Here is an 18,243-nt window from a genome sequence, read left to right as displayed (position 1 = left end):
CTTTTATCCTGTTTGTCTCAATGCCCTCTTTAATATATAGTGCCACCCCACCACCAATTGGTATCGTCCTTCCACCAGGTCTCTGAGATGCCAATTATATCTACCTCTTCATTCTGTGCTATAAACTCTAACTGTCCCATCTTATTTTTTAGACTTCTAGCATTTCTATACAGACATTACTATCCTTGTCTCCACCACCTCAACTATGAGGCCGTTCCATACAACCACTACCCTCTGTGTAAAAAAAAAAATATTTCCTTACGTTACTCCTGAGTCTACCCGCTTTCACCCTCATCCCATGAGCCCTCATTATAGATCCTCCTTTCTGTTGAAAGAGGCCAGCCTCCTGTGCATGAAAACTTTGGAGATATTTAAATGTCTCTGTCATATCTCCCCCTATCTCGCCTTTCTTCCAGGGTGTATATGTTTAGATCTTTAAGTCTGTCCCCATATGCTTTAGAATGAAGACCCTCTGGACCGACTCCATCCTGTTTATATCCTTTTGAAGGTGCAGTCTCCAGAACTGTACACAGTATTCCATGTGAGGTCTCACCAGGGGCAATATCACCTCCCTTTTTTTGCTGACCATTTCTCTGCACTTAATATACCTTTATTCAAAAAACTTTTCACAACTTGGGGGAAGCAGAATTTCAAATACTACATGTAAAAACCTGCACCTCCGCTTTGTATTTTACAGCCTTTTTTTTTTGTGCATAACAGCAAAATATCTGGTTGACTAGTTTTATACAAAGAGTTCCCTGAATGAACCCAGATTAGTCCAGACTCCTCTCCAACAGAAGGAGAAAGAGAGAATTTCACTGCCACTGCCATATAACCTAGTGTGCCACCTGCAGTCCCTTGGTATTTCTCTGTCTCCAGCAGATGGTGGAGATGCAAAGCCTGCAGACAGATTTAAAAAAAAAGAAAAGAGGAAAGAAGGAAATTAAGCGTGCCTCCCAGGGGTTGTTAGGTCCTGGCAGGGCCATCCCCCATGGTTTGTGAGGCGGTTGGGGACCCTGATTGCTCGGTACCTTGGCACGGGTCAGGGTGGATAGCTGCTGGCTCCAGATTCCACACCCTGGAGGAGGATCAGAGCTTGCTGCCAGTCTTCCTTGAGGGAAGTGCCCTTTTCTTTAATGCTTTATTTGATTAAAGTTTAAAAAAAAAAAAAAAAGGGGGGAGTTAAATGTAAGTTGTCTGAAGAGCAGTAGGGGAGGTCATGGTACAGCTGGTCCCCCCTCCCCCCCGGCTGGCAATCGGGTGGCTCAGCGTTATCTCCTTTCCTCCCGGGTGCTTGCTTTTGCTTCCGTGGCTTGCAGCCACTCTGCTGTGCCGCGCGGGTCGTACTGTAAACTTTGTGGAGATGTGTGCTCTCTTCAGTGGGGCAGCCAGTGGATGACCCGTTCCTGCTCAGCGTGGGAATGGCGGCCATTTGGTCCACTTTCTTGGCTGCCTCACGGCCCGGGGAGGGGGATTTCCCTCCTCCATTGTTCCCTGCAGCTAGGGCCTCCGGGGAGGTCGGGATGCTGAGGAAAGTCATGCTGCCACGGATGAAGACTCTTGGGGGGATTTGGATCCTTCTTCTGACTTCTCCGATTTTGTACTGTTGCATAAGGCTTTTATAAAGCCAGGAAAGCCAAACCTGCGCGGGGATCCGCGGCGCATTGTAGGCCGGCAAAGAAGGCCAGGACTTCTTGAACTCCTGGGTCTAAGAGGATCCGGCAGGTCCCAGGGGCCTCGGCACCATTACAGCTGCGGACAGCTCCAGCGCGATGCTAGCGGACCAGGGTCCAGATCAGGCGCTGTCCAAAGGATCTGTGGTGGAGGGGGATAATCCCAAAGTGGTGCATTTCCACAGGGAGGAGCTGTTCCCCTTGATTCCTGCAGCTCTGGAAGAACTGGGTTTAAAGGTTCCACAGGAGGAGTCGGCTATGGAAGATGTGGACCCAGTGGTGACTGGTCTTCGGGGCCCAACAAGATCTTTTCCTTTTCATCACTACTCTCTTACCGTCTAGAAAGACTTCTCCCTCCTTAGCATATGTGAGAGTCTGGAGAGTCTTTGAGTCCTGGTGCACAGAGAGGCGGATTTTAAGAGCCCTGCTCGCCTAAATCCGCCTAAATCCAGGCGGATTTAGGCGAGCAGGGCCCTGCGCGCCGGTGCGCCTATTTTACATAGGCCTACTGGCGCGCGCAGAGCCCCGGGACTCGCGTAAGTCCCGGGGTTTTCAGAGGGGGGCGTGTCGGGGGCGGGCCCAATCCGTGCGGCGTTTTCGGGGCGTGTCGGGAGCGTTTCGGGGGCGGGCCCGGGGGCGTGGTTACGGCCCAGGGCGGACCGGGGGCGTGGCCGCGCCCTCCGGACCCGCCCCCAGGTCGCGTCCCGGCGCGCTAGCGGCCCGCTGGCGCGCGGGGATTTACGTCTCCCTCCGGGAGGCGTAAATCCCCTGACAAAGGTAAGGGGGGGGGGTTTAGACAGGGCCGGGCGGGTGGGTTAGGTAGGGGAAGGGAGGGGAAGGTGAGGGGAGGGCAAAAGAAAGTTCCCTCCGAGGCCGCTCCGAAATCGGAGCGGCCTCGGAGGGAACGGAGGTAGGCTGCGCGGCTCGGCGCGCGCCGGCTATACAGAATCCATAGCCTTGCGCGCGCCGATCCCGGATTTTAGCGGATACGCGCGGCTACGCGTGTATCTACTAAAATCCAGCTTACTTTTGCTTGCGCCTGATGCGCCAACAAAAGTACGCCAAATCGCGCTATTTGAAAATCTACCCCAGAGTGAGGAGTAGATTCTACGTTAGCCTCTGTTGCTCAGATTCTTGCCTTTCTGCAAAACAGTTTAGCAGAGGGGTTATCCTTTAATTACCTCCAAGTCCAGGTAGCGGCTCTCGGCTGCCTTCGAGGTAAAGTGCGCAGGTCTTCTACAATTAGTAAAGGTACTGGATTGATAGCATTAGAAACCTAAGCCCTCCATTTATCTACAGAACAGATACAGTACAAGCAGCAGCAGCAGCGCAAGCCTCCCATACACACACTCATAAGCCCTATCACAGAAAAGACAACACAGGCAGTAGCAGTGCAAACTCCCCCCCCCCCCCCACCCCCAGCTCCACACTACCCTACCACAAAAGAGGTACAGCTTGGGCAGCAACAATGCAGAATACTCACACACACACATACACACACACACACACACTCACTCTGTTCCACCAGCCACCACAGAACTGATACAGTACAGAGAGCAACAGTGCAAACTTTCCTCACACAGACATACAGTCACACACCCTCACTCTCTCTCTGTCAGGCCGATACAGTACAGACGTGCTAAAAAAAAAAAAAGCACGTCCGTTTTAGCGCCTGCTCTCAGAACACGCGCACAACCCCCTCTCTTGGGCGCGCGATACACAATGCAAATGAGGGGTCACGCTAAAAGAAGGTGCTAGGGACGATTATGTGACCCTAGCAACTCCTTGGCCCAGGAGAGGTGGCTGGTCAGCAGGTTTGGAAAATGGACGCTCAATTTTAGCAGCGATGGCTTCCCTAACTAGTGCCCAGCCACAGGTTAGGGAAACGGACACCCCTAAAATTGAGCATCCGTTTTCCTAACCTGACCCACCGGCAAACTTTTTTTTTAATCTTTTTTTTTTCTTTTGGTTCCTCTGACTTAATATTGCTACAATATTAAGACGGAGGATGGACAGAAAAGCAGTATTTTTTGGCTGCTTAGAAATTATGCTAATTTCCGAGCATAAAATGTGCCGATCGGCCACACATTTTTTTTTCCGGCATCCTGGGCAAATGACTAATAGCCTCATCAACATGATTTTGCATGTGATGAGCGCTGTTAGTTTGGGGGGCCGGGGGTTTGGACGTGCGTTTTTGATGTGTTAAACCCCTTATTGTATAAGGGGTAGTGAATGCATGTCGAAAATGCGCGACCAACAGCAGGTTAAGCAGTATGTCAGCCCAGAACAGCATGAGCAGCAACAGTACAAGTTTCCCTCCCATATTCTGTTCTGTCATTGTGTCTCAGCCCTGCTCTGAAGGAACCGCCTCTAAGGATGAGACAGTGTATCAGTCTCCATCTATTTATTTATTTATTTAAAATGTTTCTGTTCCGCCTATAACAACACTGTTAACCTAAGCAGGACTACAAAAAGAACATAAAAAAAATTAAACAAAAATAACATATACACAATATATAAAATCACATAGAAGAAAATGCCTCACTAAACCATGCTGTTTTTAGGAGCTTATGAAACGTTTTAAAATCTGATAACTCACAAAGGGAATCAGGTAGGCTATTCCAAAGGGTGACACCCCTAATTGATAGTGCCTGAAGTCTGGTATCCTGGTAATGTATATCCCTTCTTAACAGCTGAGCACAACACTCAACCCGGGACATACTCATTAAACAGTCAATTAAATAATTTGGAGCTAAACCATGAACCGCCTTATACATGTGTCAAAGTTTTAAACTTTAACCTCTGATCAACAGGTAACCAAGGTGTTTCAAACCAATCTGGCTGCAGAATTATACAAAAGCTGTAAAGCTCGTATCCTGTTTTCAGGGATCCCTAAGTACAAAGAGTTACCATAGTCTAACATTGTCATAATAAAAGCTTGTATGAAAGTCTGACTGCTCAGTCAGGAGCTTAATATGTCTAAGGTGTTTTATCTTAAAGTAACCTGACATTAAAACAGCACTTATTTGTTTTCTAAAATTTAAAGATGTATCTAGGTAAAACCTCAGATTCCTAACAAGATCAACAAAATCAATGTTCACATCCCCAATCAATATCTTAGGTAAACCTTCCGGCCATGGTTTATGTGAAAACCAAACGACCTCATTTTTTTCTAGGTTTAAAACAAGAGCATTATCCTGCAGCCATTTGGCAACATTTACTAAACAGGTAGATATCAGGTTAAATGTAATTTAATAGTATCAACTTGAAAATAATCTGAATGTTGTCCGCAAAAACCTTTAAAAAGATATTAAAAGTATCTAAAGGAATACACAGTGGACAAACATAAATATTAAAAAGGGTTGGAGATAAAGTAGAGTCCTATGACACACCCCTTCCCAACTTATACAAGTCTGAACATTGGGATCCCACTCTAACTTGCTGACCCCTATTTGCTAAGAAAAAAAAAACCACTGCAAGACCTTCCCTGAAAAATACAAGCGACTGAAAACGTGAACAAAGAATGTTATGACTAACGAAATCAAAGGCAGATGATAAATACAAATAAATGGCAATTATTGACTGCCCACTATCCATTATCCTCAGCAGATAGTTATTTACCGATACTAATACAGTTTCAGTACTATGGTTTTTACAAAATCCACTGTGATTTGGATGTAGGATATTATCATCTTCCAAAAAATCTCTGAGTTGGCTTTCACAACTTGTCGTGTAATTTACTAATGGAAATTAAATTTGAAATCGGTCTATACTTTTTTTGATCATTACTACAAAGAGGCCCTTTCTTTTTAATAGGGTGTACTACTGAAGCTTTTAACACATCAGAAACCTTACTCTCAGATAATGAAAAGTTAATCAATTTAGTGAGAATTTCCGAAAATCCTTCCTTCAATGAAGTGAAAACCCAGATAGGGCAGGGATCAAGAGGACGCTTAGAAGCCCTAACAAACTTTCCACTTCCTTAACCGATACCATACAAACACATCCCAACTGCCAGCAATTTGTAAATCATCATTTACCCATAGATTTAACTGTGGGGGGGGGGGGGTAGCCCTATCTGAGAGATCCCTAATTTGCCTTGCAAATAGCCAGCAATTACTGATGACATAGACCTCTTCCTCCCAGCCCACCTCTCAACCATTTCAAACAATTCAAAAGGTTCATTCAACAATAATAACTGAACCTGGGATGGAAAGTACCTTCTCTGAATTGCTATAAAAAGAGCCCTATACTCAGCTCACAGTTGCTGATAAATAACCTTAGTACTGCTGAAGATATTTTTATGGCCACTTCCTTGCAGCTTTCCGAAGTTCTCTGTTTTTCTGTTTCAGCTCATCTTTAAACCGGGGTACCCTCCCGTATTTTGGAACCACCTGAACTTGTTTCACCAGGGCTGTTACTTTCATAACTGTTTCTAAGACATATACTATCCCTGTCATCCACCCATCTAGATTTAAAATCCGCCAGTTCCCATGGAACTCTTCTAGCCCTCATCTTCGATTCATTATTAAAACAGGATAATTGATCTTTAGTAACATACAAATTAAAAGTAGTCAAAAAATGATCGGACCAAGGGACTGGCAGAATTGATAGATTTCTAACCAGACGGTGGTGGAAAAGATTTTCTGTGATAGTTTATTTTATTTTATTTATTTATTTATTTTTAATTTTTATATACCGAGGTTCTTATAGAGACTATAAATCACTCCGGTTTACATATAACGATAAACTGCCCAACTTAGATAAGGGGGCTTTACATAGAACAGTGGTACATATAGAACATTATAACTGGATGACAATTTAACATAATGATAATAAATAATATAGAATAGTTTTACTGGTAATTAATAAAATTATGTAATATAAACTATATAATTTAAATATTTAACTTGGATATAGTGACATATTAACCATGCCAAATATAAATAATAAGATAAAATGAATTTTGAACTTAGAAATTGTAATCTGTTAGAAATAGTAATCTGATTTAAAATATGCCCCCCCCCTCCAATGTATAGATATGTGGATAATTTGGGATGAAGAAAAGGAACAAATAATTGACTGGTAATCCTCAAATCTTTGTGAATATTATAATCCTCCAAAATCAAAACCTTATTGGTTTTCAATGTCAATAAACTAAAAAAATCTACAAATAGAGAGCAAGTCTGGAGGGCTATATACTAATCCAACTAACCAATCCTTAAACCTAATAACTAGGCTTTCGGTTCCACCTCCCAATTCAAAAGAGGTAAACTGTAAGGACAGAGATATCCTGTAAAATAGTACAGTGCCCCCCGTCTTCTGTTTTTTTTCTAGCCTTATGACAGAATGAATAGCCACTTGGACAACATAACTGCAAAAGGGCCCCATCAAACTCCCCATTCCAAGTTTCAGTTAAAAAAAAATAAATCAAACCCCCCCCCCCATTAGATAATAAATCCAATACTAATTCACTCTTACCCTTAATAGAGCAGATATTTAGGTAATCCACTGAGACAGAGAGCGAGGATGCCTCCTCAAGTCATACATAAGGCAGGGATTGAGAAATCGTATTCATCAAAACCCGAGGCCCCACAATCATTAATGGTTTCTTATAACAACAATAAGGGTCATATCGCCCCTCTCCCCCAAATAGGGGCAATTGAAACCCCATAATAAGACATATAGAAAACCAAAAAAGAGAATAACAGCAAACAAGCCCTCGACGAAGCGCTTGGTGAATTGACTGGCAAAGGGACCCGGCCCTTTGCCGGTGGCCTGTCGCTGGTGGGCCCATCTGCAGGCCGCTGCCTTTAGCGACCCGCACTGATGTAGCGGATGACATCAGCGTTGTTCACGTCGGGTGGGTGGGGCTACCTGTCTCCATTACCCCACAGCTGAAATAGAACAGAAGTAGCACTGTCTTTCCTTGGCCTCTCTGCAGAAACTGCCAGCCTTGGTAACAGTTGCGTTGATGGGTTTAGTGAGGTGGACACCTGTCCATTGAGATGCAAATTGAACTCAACTCATATCCTATGGGCCATTGAGTGGCCACAACCAACCTGAGCCAGCTATGAACCAGTGACTTGGAGGTAGAAGCTGATCCACTAATGCAACCAGGCCTCCCTGATAATTGCACTTACATTTGGGTTTACTATTTGGAAATGTATGCATTTGTCCACATACCCTTGACACTGCTTGATCAGCTTTATAAGGTATGGTTTTTGGCTCTTCCCCTCATGGCTGCAGTGTCCCCGATGACAGCTCCATTTCAGAGGACAGGAGTCCTGCTGCATCCCCCGAGGAAAGAGATTCTGGGCTTTTTCTCCTGAGGAAGGACAGCGAACGCCGGGCCATCCTCTATAAAATCCTTAACGAGGAACAGGACAAAGTCACGTCCAACTTACAGGAATGCATTGCACAGGTAACAGCTTTTACAGATCATTTGGGCCTGTCTGTCGCCGACCCCACAAAGAATTGTTATGCCGATAAGAGTTTCCTTGTTTCAGGTATTTGCAAAGAACAAGACCTGAGACATGCAGTGTAGGAGTTCTGCCACCCTAGGGACAAAAGGGGAAAAAAAAAATGTCCTAGCGTGTAGACAGATAGACTCAGGACCAGTGGGTTTATGCTCCCCTGCCAGCAGAGGGAGATGGAGCAAGCTGACATCACACTATACATAACCCTGCAGTGACCCCAGCCTGCCAGTATTCTCCATCTCCAGCAGATGGTGGACGTGCATCTCCCTATGGGGGTTGCTTTGAGCTTTTGAAATTCTAAATTTAGGAAAAGAAAGCCCCGCTCTCCTGCGGTGATACCTAAAGGTCCCTCCCCCAGTTGAGAATTCCTGAGGTAATTTCCGTGGTCCCTCAGAGGTGTGCCTTGGTCCAGTAGCTGGGTTTCCCGGTGTGGACTTAGCTGCTAGTTCAGCTGAAAGGCAGCGGGTGCGGGAGGCCGAGTGTGGTGGTGATGGCAGATGCCCTCTCCCCCCCGCAGCTGGAGACCGTACACAGCCGATAAGCGCTGAGCTCAGGTAAGGTTTTTTTTTGTAATTTAAATTTTTATTAGAGACTTTAGCGAAAATAGTGTACAAAATAGTTAAGAACAATCTTAAATCAGAAATACACAATTGTAGAGAAACAATAAACAACTATAATGATACAGTCTCGATTCATTATTTTGCCTCCCTATCCCTCCCCCCTCCCTAACCCCTGAGGATCTGTCATACACAAGCATCAATCCCTATGCCGGCATAAAGTGCCTCAGAACAGAATGAACAATGGAAGTCACTCATAATACCGCTCGTCTGTCTCTCCATTCCAAATATAATTGCCAAGTGTGCCAAAATGTCCCCATCTTTCTCTGTTTATGAGCTGTAATTTTACAAAGATTATAAATCTTATCTGATCTGGCTTGAATTTTAGCTAAGGTGGGAAAAGTAGAGTCCTTCCATTTAAAGAGCTCAGGTAAGGTTCTAAAAAAAAAAAAAAAGGATAAAGTTTACCTGAATCAGAGACAATTAGAGGGGTTTCAGGACTTCCTCCAGTCTCCATTCTCGGCTTGCCATGCTGTGCCGACGTTCGTTTCCACTCCCGTTGGAGATGAGGAACTGGGCAGCCTGGCAGGTTCAGCGGCCCCCGGTGGGCTAGGCCCCACACTTAGGATTTTTTGTTGCACGCCGTATGGTAGGACGTGGTGGCTATTTTCGCACACTCTTGTGCATGTTCTGTTGCCCTCTGTAGGCTGTTGGTATGCGCAGCATGTCGTCTCTGCGCATGCATTGTGCATTCGATTTTTGGGCACGCTTTTTACGCTCACAAACGTTTATGCACTTAACTTGGCGCACGGGTTGTGTTTGTGCCTTGCCGCGCTTTCTTCTAGACACTTATTTTTTGGATGGGTTTCATTTTTGAGCGTGAGCCGTTCCAACGCACATTTACCGCAGCGATGGCACTGATAAGCAAGAAGCCTAAGCATCTTCCTATTTGTGTTGCCCATCATATTAGGGCTTCTCAGCCTGACCTGACTTCTAACCTGTGTCAGTGCTGCTCAGACGCTCAGGGAGAGTTGTCTTTCTCGGACTTTGCTAAGCCTGGCTCTTCCCATTCTGATGATGGATTGGTCATGGCCTTGACTGGAGGGATGCCAGATCTTGGTTCTCCCTTGACTGGCTCCTCCACCTGTGAGGACAGTTCTGTGGGACCAGCTCCAGTTCCTTCTGGGCTTGGTCTGGATTTTTGCGGCTTTTTTTTGGGTGGAATTTTATCAAGGCTTACAAGCCTTTCCTTAGGCGCAGTCCTCCGCTTCCCCCATTTCTGTCTGGTCGGACCCTTAGACGGTGGCTCCTCTATCTTCTAGTCCTATGCTTAAGCACTGGGGCTTGCCCTGGCTCCCTGCGGGTGTTCTCGACAGGAATCCAGATGGCACTGATGATGAGGTTGATCTGGATTCCTTGGAAGATGAGTAAATTCTTCCAGAGCTGGAACTGTATCAAACCATGTTGCGGTTCTTTCATAGCGATGAACTGCTGGCCCTGATTTCCCAGACCTTGAAACAGCTGAGTGTTCCTGGTTCAGATGCTTTGTCAGAGCCGAAGAAGAATCCCATTTTGTTTTCCTTATGTAAAGCCTCTTGTTTTTTTCCGGTGATGGATGCCATCCAGGAATTGATTGATCTGGAATGGGATGCCCCAGAGGCAGATTTTAAAGAGGGTCAGACATTGGAAGGCCTGTACCCCCTGAATCGGGCTGTGAGAGAGCACTTGCATTTTCCCAAAGTGGATGCTCTGGTATGTGCCGGGTCTAAGTGGACGACTATCCCCGTAGAGGAAGGAGCAGCCTTGAAGGATGTACGCGATAGAAGGATTGAGGCTATTCTTAAGCAAGCATTTGAGGCAGTGGCGATGAATTTATAGATTGCCTCCTGTTGCATCCTAGTGACGAGATCTTGTCTGCTTCTCTCTCAGGAGGTTGATGAGTCTGCAGGGAATTCCAGAGCGGTTTTGGAGCCTACTGCCACTATTTTAGCAGATGCAGGCTGTGATTTGGTCCGGATCTCAGCCAGAGGAGTGGCTTTGATGATAGCAGCCAGATGTCAACTCTGGTTGAGAAATTGGTCAGCTGACACAGCTTCCAAAGCTAATCTTACCAAGATGCCCTTTAAAGGCTCGTTCTTATTTGGGAACAAGTTGAAGAAACTTGCCAGTAAATGGGGCAAGTCTCCGGTGCCTTGGTTGCCGGAGGATAAGAAACAGTTACAGAGCTCCTTTGGGATGAGGGGTCGTTTTCGGGGTTCCAGGCGTTTTTGTCCCTACAGAGGGACATCCTTTCAGTGGACTTGGCCTTTCAGTAGGTCTCAGTCCTTTTGTTCCCGGCAGCCCAAGAGAGGAGCGGGTTCAGGTGGTGGACCTTCCCAAGCTTCCCAATGAAGGTTTGCCGACTCACCTTCCAGAACAGGAAATAGGGGGACGTCTCTCTCTCTTTTATCGGAGGTGGGTTGAGATCACGTTGGACCAGTGGGTCCTGGAGGTGATCCACGAAGGGAATGCACTGGACTTTCACAGTATTCCTCGGGACATGTTAATGGTGTCCCCTTGCCTCACCTCGCAGAAGAAGCAGACAGTGGAGTTCACGCTTCAAAGGCTTCTCAGGCTGAGGCCTGTGGTTCCGGTTCCCACATCTCAAGAAAGTATGGGGCGATAGTCCATTTATTTTGTTGTGCCCAAGAAGGAGGGCTCCTTTCGTCCCATCTTGGATCTCAAGAGGGTCAATCATCACTTGAAGGTGACTCATTTTTAATGGAAACCTTAAACTCTGTAATAATGGCAGTGCAGTCAGGGGAATTTCTGACTTCATTAGATCTGTCAGAGGTTTACCTTCATATTCCCATCCATTTGGAACAACAACTCTTTCTACGCTTTGTGGTGCTGGGGCGCCATGATCAGTTTCAGGTGCTGCCTTTTGGTCTCGCCACCGCTCCCAGAACATTTTCCAAGATTATGGTGGTGGTAGCGGCAGCCTTGCGAAAAGAAGGAATCCTGGTGCACCTGTACTTGGATGACTGGCTGATTCAAGCCAAGTCTGAGGAAGAGAGCCACTTGGAGGCACACCCATGTAATATCAGTTAGGTGGTGAACCTGACCTAGAGCAATCTTCAACCATTCCAGTCGTTGGAGTATCTGGGGGTCCGGTTCAACATGGGTCAGGACAGAGTTTTTCTATTGAAAGTTCAGATCCAGAGATTGATGTCTCAAGTGCATCAGTTGATGAACACCATACATCCGACGGTGTGGTCCTACCTACAAGCACTCGGTTTGATGGCAGCTACTCTAGAAGTGGTGCTGTGGGCAAGGGCACATATGCATTCTCTTCAGCGCTCTTTGCTATCTTGTTGGAACCCACAGTCTCAGGATTATGCGGTTCGGCTCCACTTGCCAATGGAAATTTTCTCCCGCCTCCAGTGGTGGTTGCAGGAAGATCATCTGAGAAAGGGAGTTCCCTTGTCCTTTTTGAGGATCTGGTTGGTACTCATGACAGATGTGAGTCTGGGAGGGCTCAGTGTCTGGAGTTAACGGCCCAGGGGTGCTGGAATAGCGAAGAGTCTCACTGGAACATCAGGCATCTGGAGGCCTGGGAGGTACAGCTGGTATGCTTGCAGTTCAGCCACAGGCTGTGGAATCATGTGGTTCACGTGATGTTGGACAACGCGATGATGGTGGTCTATATCAATTGCCAGGGAGGAACCAAGAGCCAGCAAGTGTTGCAGGAAATAGGCTAGCTAATGGAATGGGAGCAAGGTAATCTGCAGATGATCTCAGCCTCTCACATTGCAGGAAAAGACAACGTAAGAGCGGACTTTCTCAGCAGGAAGAGTCTGGACTCAGGAGAATGGGGGGTTGTCAGCTGAGGCGTTTCAGCTGATTGTGGATCCCTGGGGCCTTCTGTTCCTAGACCTGCTAGTGACTTCTCAAAATGCGAAGGTTCCTTGCTTCTACAGTCACAGGAGACATCAGTGATCTCTGGGAATAGATGATCTCATACAGGTCTGACCGGAAGACAGATTGCTTTATGCCTTTCCTCCGTGGCCCTTGCTGGGCAGGATAATTCTCAAAATCGAAGGCCACAGGGGGCTAGTACTACTGGTGGCACCAGACTGGCCCAGGTGTCTGTGGTATGCGGATTTGCGACTACTCCTGGTGGAGACCCCCTTTGTCTTTTGCCGTACATGGATCTGCTTCAGCAGAGACCAGTTTTTCACGAGGATCGGAATCGATTCTATCTTACAGTTTAGCCCTTGAGAGGGCTTGCCTGTTAAAGAGTGGCTATTCCTCTGCAGTGATTGCTACTTTACTCCGTGCTCACAAGTTCTCCACTTTTTTGGTTTTTGTGCAGGTTTGGAGAGTTTTTGAGGTCTGTGTGAGGAGCAGGGTGTTCTTCCTCTTTCAGTTAAGATCCCTCTTATTCTGGATTTTTTACAGGATGAATTGAATAAAGGCTTGGCCCTTAATTCCTTGACGGTATAGGTTGCGGCTCTTGCCTGTCTCAGAGGCCTGGTGAATGCTGTTTCCTTGTCGTCTCATCCTGATGTGGTCTGTTTTTTGAAGGAAGAGAAGTACCTTAGGCCTCCCTTGAGGTTACTGGTTCGATTGTGGAGTCTTAATTTGGCAGGCCTTCATTCTGACCACTGCATATCCTTTTCTTACGGTTGTTGATCTTGAAGACTGTTCCTGGTGGCTATACGTTCTGCGCGTCAGATTTCTGAGCTGCAGCCTTGTCTTGCCGGGAGCTGTTCCTTCAGGTGACTCCAGGGGCGTTACAGCTGCATACTGTTCCATCCTTCTTGCCCAAGGTAGTCTCAGACTTTCATTTGAATTAGTCCATCTCCTTGCCATCCCTGGATAAGGTCAGGGATGCAGAAGAGTTTCGCCTTTTGCACTCCTTGGAAGTTAAGCATCTTGTCGTGCAGTATCTGGAGGTCTCTGAGTCTTTTTGAAAGTCAGATCGCCTGTTTGTTCTCCATGGCAGGAGTAATCAGGGTACTTCAGCTTCGCAGGCTACCATAGCTTGTTAGATTAAGGAGATTGTCATGGCTGTGTATGTGGATGCTGGAAAGCCGTTGCCTACTCAGGCTAGAGTTCATCCACTAGGGCTCAGGCAGTGTCATGGGCGAAGGTTAGTCTGTTGTTTCCTGTTAAGATCTGCCAAGCGGCAACATGGTCCTCTTTTCACACTTTTTCCAGGTTTTATCATCTGGATTTGCAAGCCTGGGAGGATGCAGTCTTTGCACGTGCAATGTTGACTGGACCAAGGGCAGCCTCCCACCCTGTTGGGGAGTAGCTTTGGTATATCCCACTGGTCCTGAGTCCATCTCTATATACGCTAGGAAATGGAAAAATTACTTACCTGATAATTTTGTTTTCCTTAGTGTAGACAGATGGACTCAGCTTCCCACCCTTGGCTGCCACATGAGTGTGTCAGTACCAAGGGATTACTGGTAAGTGTTCATCCATTCCCTAGCTTGGGATACCTAGAATCATATGTGAGTTCAGTGTTTATGGTTGGTTGAGTATAGTTCTGGTTACCTGTTTTTAATCATGTTTTTTGTAGTCTGCCATAGTTGCTTTTGAAGAGAATACTGGTAGGCTGGGGTCACTGCAGGGTTATGTATATGTGATGTCAGTTTGCTCTGTCTCTATCTGCTGGCAGGGGAGCATAAACCCACTGGTCCTGAGTCAGTTTGTCTACACTAAGGAAAACAAAATTATCAGGTAATTTCTCCAATTTAAAAATGGTGCGGGCCATCCAGTGCTCCTACCATGTGACAGGGGCCGGCCAATGGCAGGGATACCCTGTCGCATGCTAAGGGCAAAGGGCCATCGGTGCCATTTTGTTTACTGGCAGCCGACGGCCCGAGAGTGGGAGAACACTCTTGGGACCCCCACTGGACCACCAGGTACTTAAACATTTTGGTGGGTCCGGAGGGTGGGGAGATACTAAAGAACTAATTTTAAAGGGTCAGGCTGTGTTTTTTGTGTTACTTTTATGTACCCTTTCTTCCCGCCCCCCCCCCCCCCAATAACGATAAGAGAACCCACGAAATTATCCGATATTTTCAATCGTCAGATAAACAATTCACATCCCTAGCCGATATCAGAACTATCCAACAATGACATTGTACATGGGTTTTCAAGAGAAAGGGACATCGCTGGTCTTGAAAGCTCCTGGGGATCATCCTCTTCAGCTTTTATTTCTTAAATATATGACTGACGTTAACCAAGTACACAAAGAGAGAATTCCGGGACTGAGCTAGATTTAAGCAGGGCCAGTGCAAGGTGATTAGGTGCCCTAGGCACCTTCTGCCTTGTGCCGCTCCCCCCTCCTCCCCCGGTCATAGCCCTGGGGACCAAATGCCGCTGCTCCCCCACCCCTTGTGCCACCCACCCAAATTTAAATAAAACAACCCCTCCACCCTCCCGATTTCCCCCCCGAGACTCACAAAAAGCCCTGGTGGTCCAGCAAGGGGCCCGGGAGTGATCTGCCATTCCCAGGCCGTCGGCTGCCACTAACAAAAATGGCACCAGTCATCCATTGCCCCTCCCATGTGACACGGGCCAGCCAATGGCACGGTAGCCCCTGTCACATGGTAGGGGCTAAAGGCCATTGGCACCATTTTGGTTAGTGGCAGTTGATGGCCCTGGAGCGGCAGATCACTCCCAGGACCCCACTGGATTACCAGGGCTTTTTGTGAGTCTTTGAGGGGGTTGGGAGGGTGGTGCAACAGAGGGGAAGGCAGGGTGAGGTGGGGGCTGGGCAGAATTTTGAAGGGGCACTTTTTGCCCCTTCAAAATTCTGCTGCCTAAAGCGGCTGCCTCACTCTGTCTCATTGGCTCATGAGCAGTGTCGGCGCCCCCTAATGGTCGGCGCCCATTAGGCCCAGGCCTAGCTCGCCTAGTGCTTCCACTGGCCCTGGATTTAAGTGTGGTAAAGTGGGTTCTGGCACTTTTCTGGTTCTGTTTACCAGGATAGCTTTCTTTCGAAGGAAATGCCAATGGCAGCTGGTAACCTTGAAGCTAGCTGGTCTTATACCATCTGGACCCTGGGTAGCGAGATTAAGTTATTCCCCTGCTTTGGAACCTTCCAGGAAATTCCAACAAGCAAAGCCAATATTACTCGTTATAAGAATGGAGTCATGGAAGAACCGAAATGATGGGTTTGGTACTCAGCATGTGCGATAAGGGAATAATTTTCAAAAGTGTCCATGTTGTAAGCTCTGCCTGTACTTGTAGGCCGGCAAGGGCTGGGTAATTTCCAAACTGCCAGTTTATCCAGATAAAACATTTCAGAACGTTGTCCTCCCTGTTCTTTGTTATTCTGCTTTCAATTTAATTCAAGATTTATCAGTCGAGGTGACATCCAGAAAAATAAGTAAGCTTCATACAGATGCATAAAAGCAATAGCACAAACATAAAACGTATATAAAAACAAAACATTAACTCTAAAACCATAACCACAGTAGGCAATGCATAACCAACCAATTTAAAACAAGCTAATTAAAAACATTCACAGACCCCCAACCCAATCCCACCTAAGCAGAGCCTAAAACTCCTTCTATTTGAGTCACTTCTATTTGAGCACATTAATGGTTCTCGCTTTTCTTTAAAGTGATTTTAGATTTCTACAAAACATCTGTTTGCTTCCTAGTCCGAAATATAATTTCTGTGTTCTGGTGGTATTTTTCTTTCACTTTTACTAAGCATTTTTGGGACTGTCTGCTTGTCCCGTTTCTTGGTTTCAGAATTCGGAGGAGCTACAGCTCTCTGTCATGCACATCAAGCAGATCATCATCATCCTGCGTGACTTCATCCGCTCGCCTGAGCACCGCATCATGGCATCCACCATCTCCAAGCTCAAGGTGGACCTGGACTTCGACAGCACATCCATCAACCAGATCCAGCTGGTGCTCTTCGGGTTTCAGGATGCAGTAAGTTATTGGGACCCCAGCAGCATTTCCATTCAACCCAGGTCCTGGAAGGCACACCTTATTATACTAAGGAATATGTATTGTATACATAAAAACAAAAATGTCTTCTCCCTCCAGTGTTTGGCTCCAGGAACCCTTCATCAATGTGAAAAGAGTCTGGTCAGAGAAGTAGAGTGTGCAGAAGGAAAGGGAGAGCTGCACTGGGATTTAAGAAGACGACACTGCCTTGCAGGGACCATCACCCTCCAATTCTTTCTTTCTGTATTTACAGGTAAACAAAGTCCTGAGAAACCATTTAATCAGGCCCCACTGGATGTTCGCTATGGATAACATAATTCGCCGTGCGGTCCAGGCTGCGGTCACAATCCTTATCCCTGGTAAGAAGAAAAAGCACACTTTGTTCTCTTTTGCAGTAATCTACTTGAACTGCTGACCTAAAGGCGGTCTCACACTTAGAAATCAGGTCGGGCAGGTGCCAGCAAACCCCTGGGTCAACACGGTGGTGAGCCAGCTGACCTTGGCCAGGACTCCCGGAAGTGGTGGCCAAGGACAGACACTGTGGAACAGGCAGCATCGCCTGCAAGCTCTTCACTTCCCACAGTGGGATGGCACATGATGATTTCACTGCCCCGCTGCTTCGGCCCAAAGTGGGTGCTCCCAACAGCAGCAGTCAACGACCTGAGAATTTTCACCTAGCCAGACAATAAGTCATCTGGAAGTTTCAACCTGCTCTACTTTGTGTTAACTGGTAAACAAGGAGGCCTGCTCTGTAGCTTACTTTAATCCTTGGTTGCTCCTTGCAGACACGGTGTGGGCTTCCCAGGAAGAGTCCTGTCTTCGTGTTAAGTATTATCCTTAGATGGGTCTCTTGCATCCTTTAGAGCCTCTCCTGGTGGCACGGGTTAGGCAGGAAAGGCTGTCAAACCGCAGCATGCTCTCTCCCCTTCCCACGCCAACAGGCTACATCTGACCCTTACTCCCCCCGCAGAGCTGCGCACACACCTAGAGCCGGCTTCAGAGAGCGAAGGGGTGGACAAAGATGCTGAGGACGAGGAAGATTACCAGCCGGTGGAGCCCAACGGGAACGAAGAGCCCATCCTGACGTCTGGAGTAAGCACATTGAGTTCTGTAGTGTCCCACGAGTCCCCGCACCAGCAGCTTAGCCTCCAGCTAGGCAAACTGAAGCAAGAGACAAGCAGGTGATTCTGGCTTTCTTTCCTTTTCTGACACCCTGGTTAGTGAGAGGTCCAGCGTTCCCTCCACAACAGGGAAATTTGCATTAGATCCATCGGTGAGCAGCCGCTGTGCTTCCCCACAGTGCAAAAGACCTGTTTTTGTTAAGGAAAGGGCATGCTCTGCATCTGATACCAAGCTGTAGCACCATCACTTTCAGGATGCAGATAGCTGTGGTCAAACAGCGCCACCGTAAAGCAGGTTGACCTAATGGCATCTTGCTTGTTTCCGTTCAGAGGCACATGAGTAACCAAACATTTCCTCTGATCTGGAAAGCAAATTTTGTTGGCAAGGCATTCACGTGTTATCATCCAGTGCAGTATTTACTGCGTGCCAGAGCACTTTCTATATACTGCAT

The 18,243-nt window shown here is 46.9% G+C and overlaps 1 protein-coding gene across 2 annotated transcripts in view; it reads left to right on the top strand.

Moving 5' to 3' along the window:
• MAP3K15 (mitogen-activated protein kinase kinase kinase 15) overlaps nucleotides 1-18,243 on the top strand; it is a 257,005-nt gene that overhangs the window by 218,213 nt on the left and 20,549 nt on the right. For both annotated transcript variants that reach the window (XM_029603361.1, XM_029603362.1), the window contains 4 exons: nucleotides 7,923-8,097; nucleotides 16,467-16,652; nucleotides 16,924-17,029; nucleotides 17,641-17,851. In XM_029603361.1, the coding sequence (XP_029459221.1) occupies nucleotides 7,923-8,097; nucleotides 16,467-16,652; nucleotides 16,924-17,029; nucleotides 17,641-17,851 (678 nt within the window). The remainder of the gene's footprint in view (nucleotides 1-7,922; nucleotides 8,098-16,466; nucleotides 16,653-16,923; nucleotides 17,030-17,640; nucleotides 17,852-18,243) is intronic.

This window comes from Rhinatrema bivittatum, chromosome 5, assembly GCF_901001135.1.
Source record: "Rhinatrema bivittatum chromosome 5, aRhiBiv1.1, whole genome shotgun sequence".
Taxonomy (NCBI): Eukaryota; Metazoa; Chordata; class Amphibia; order Gymnophiona; family Rhinatrematidae; genus Rhinatrema; species Rhinatrema bivittatum.
Note: the sequence above shows the minus strand (reverse complement) of the source record. Positions and strands in the feature narration are given on the sequence as shown.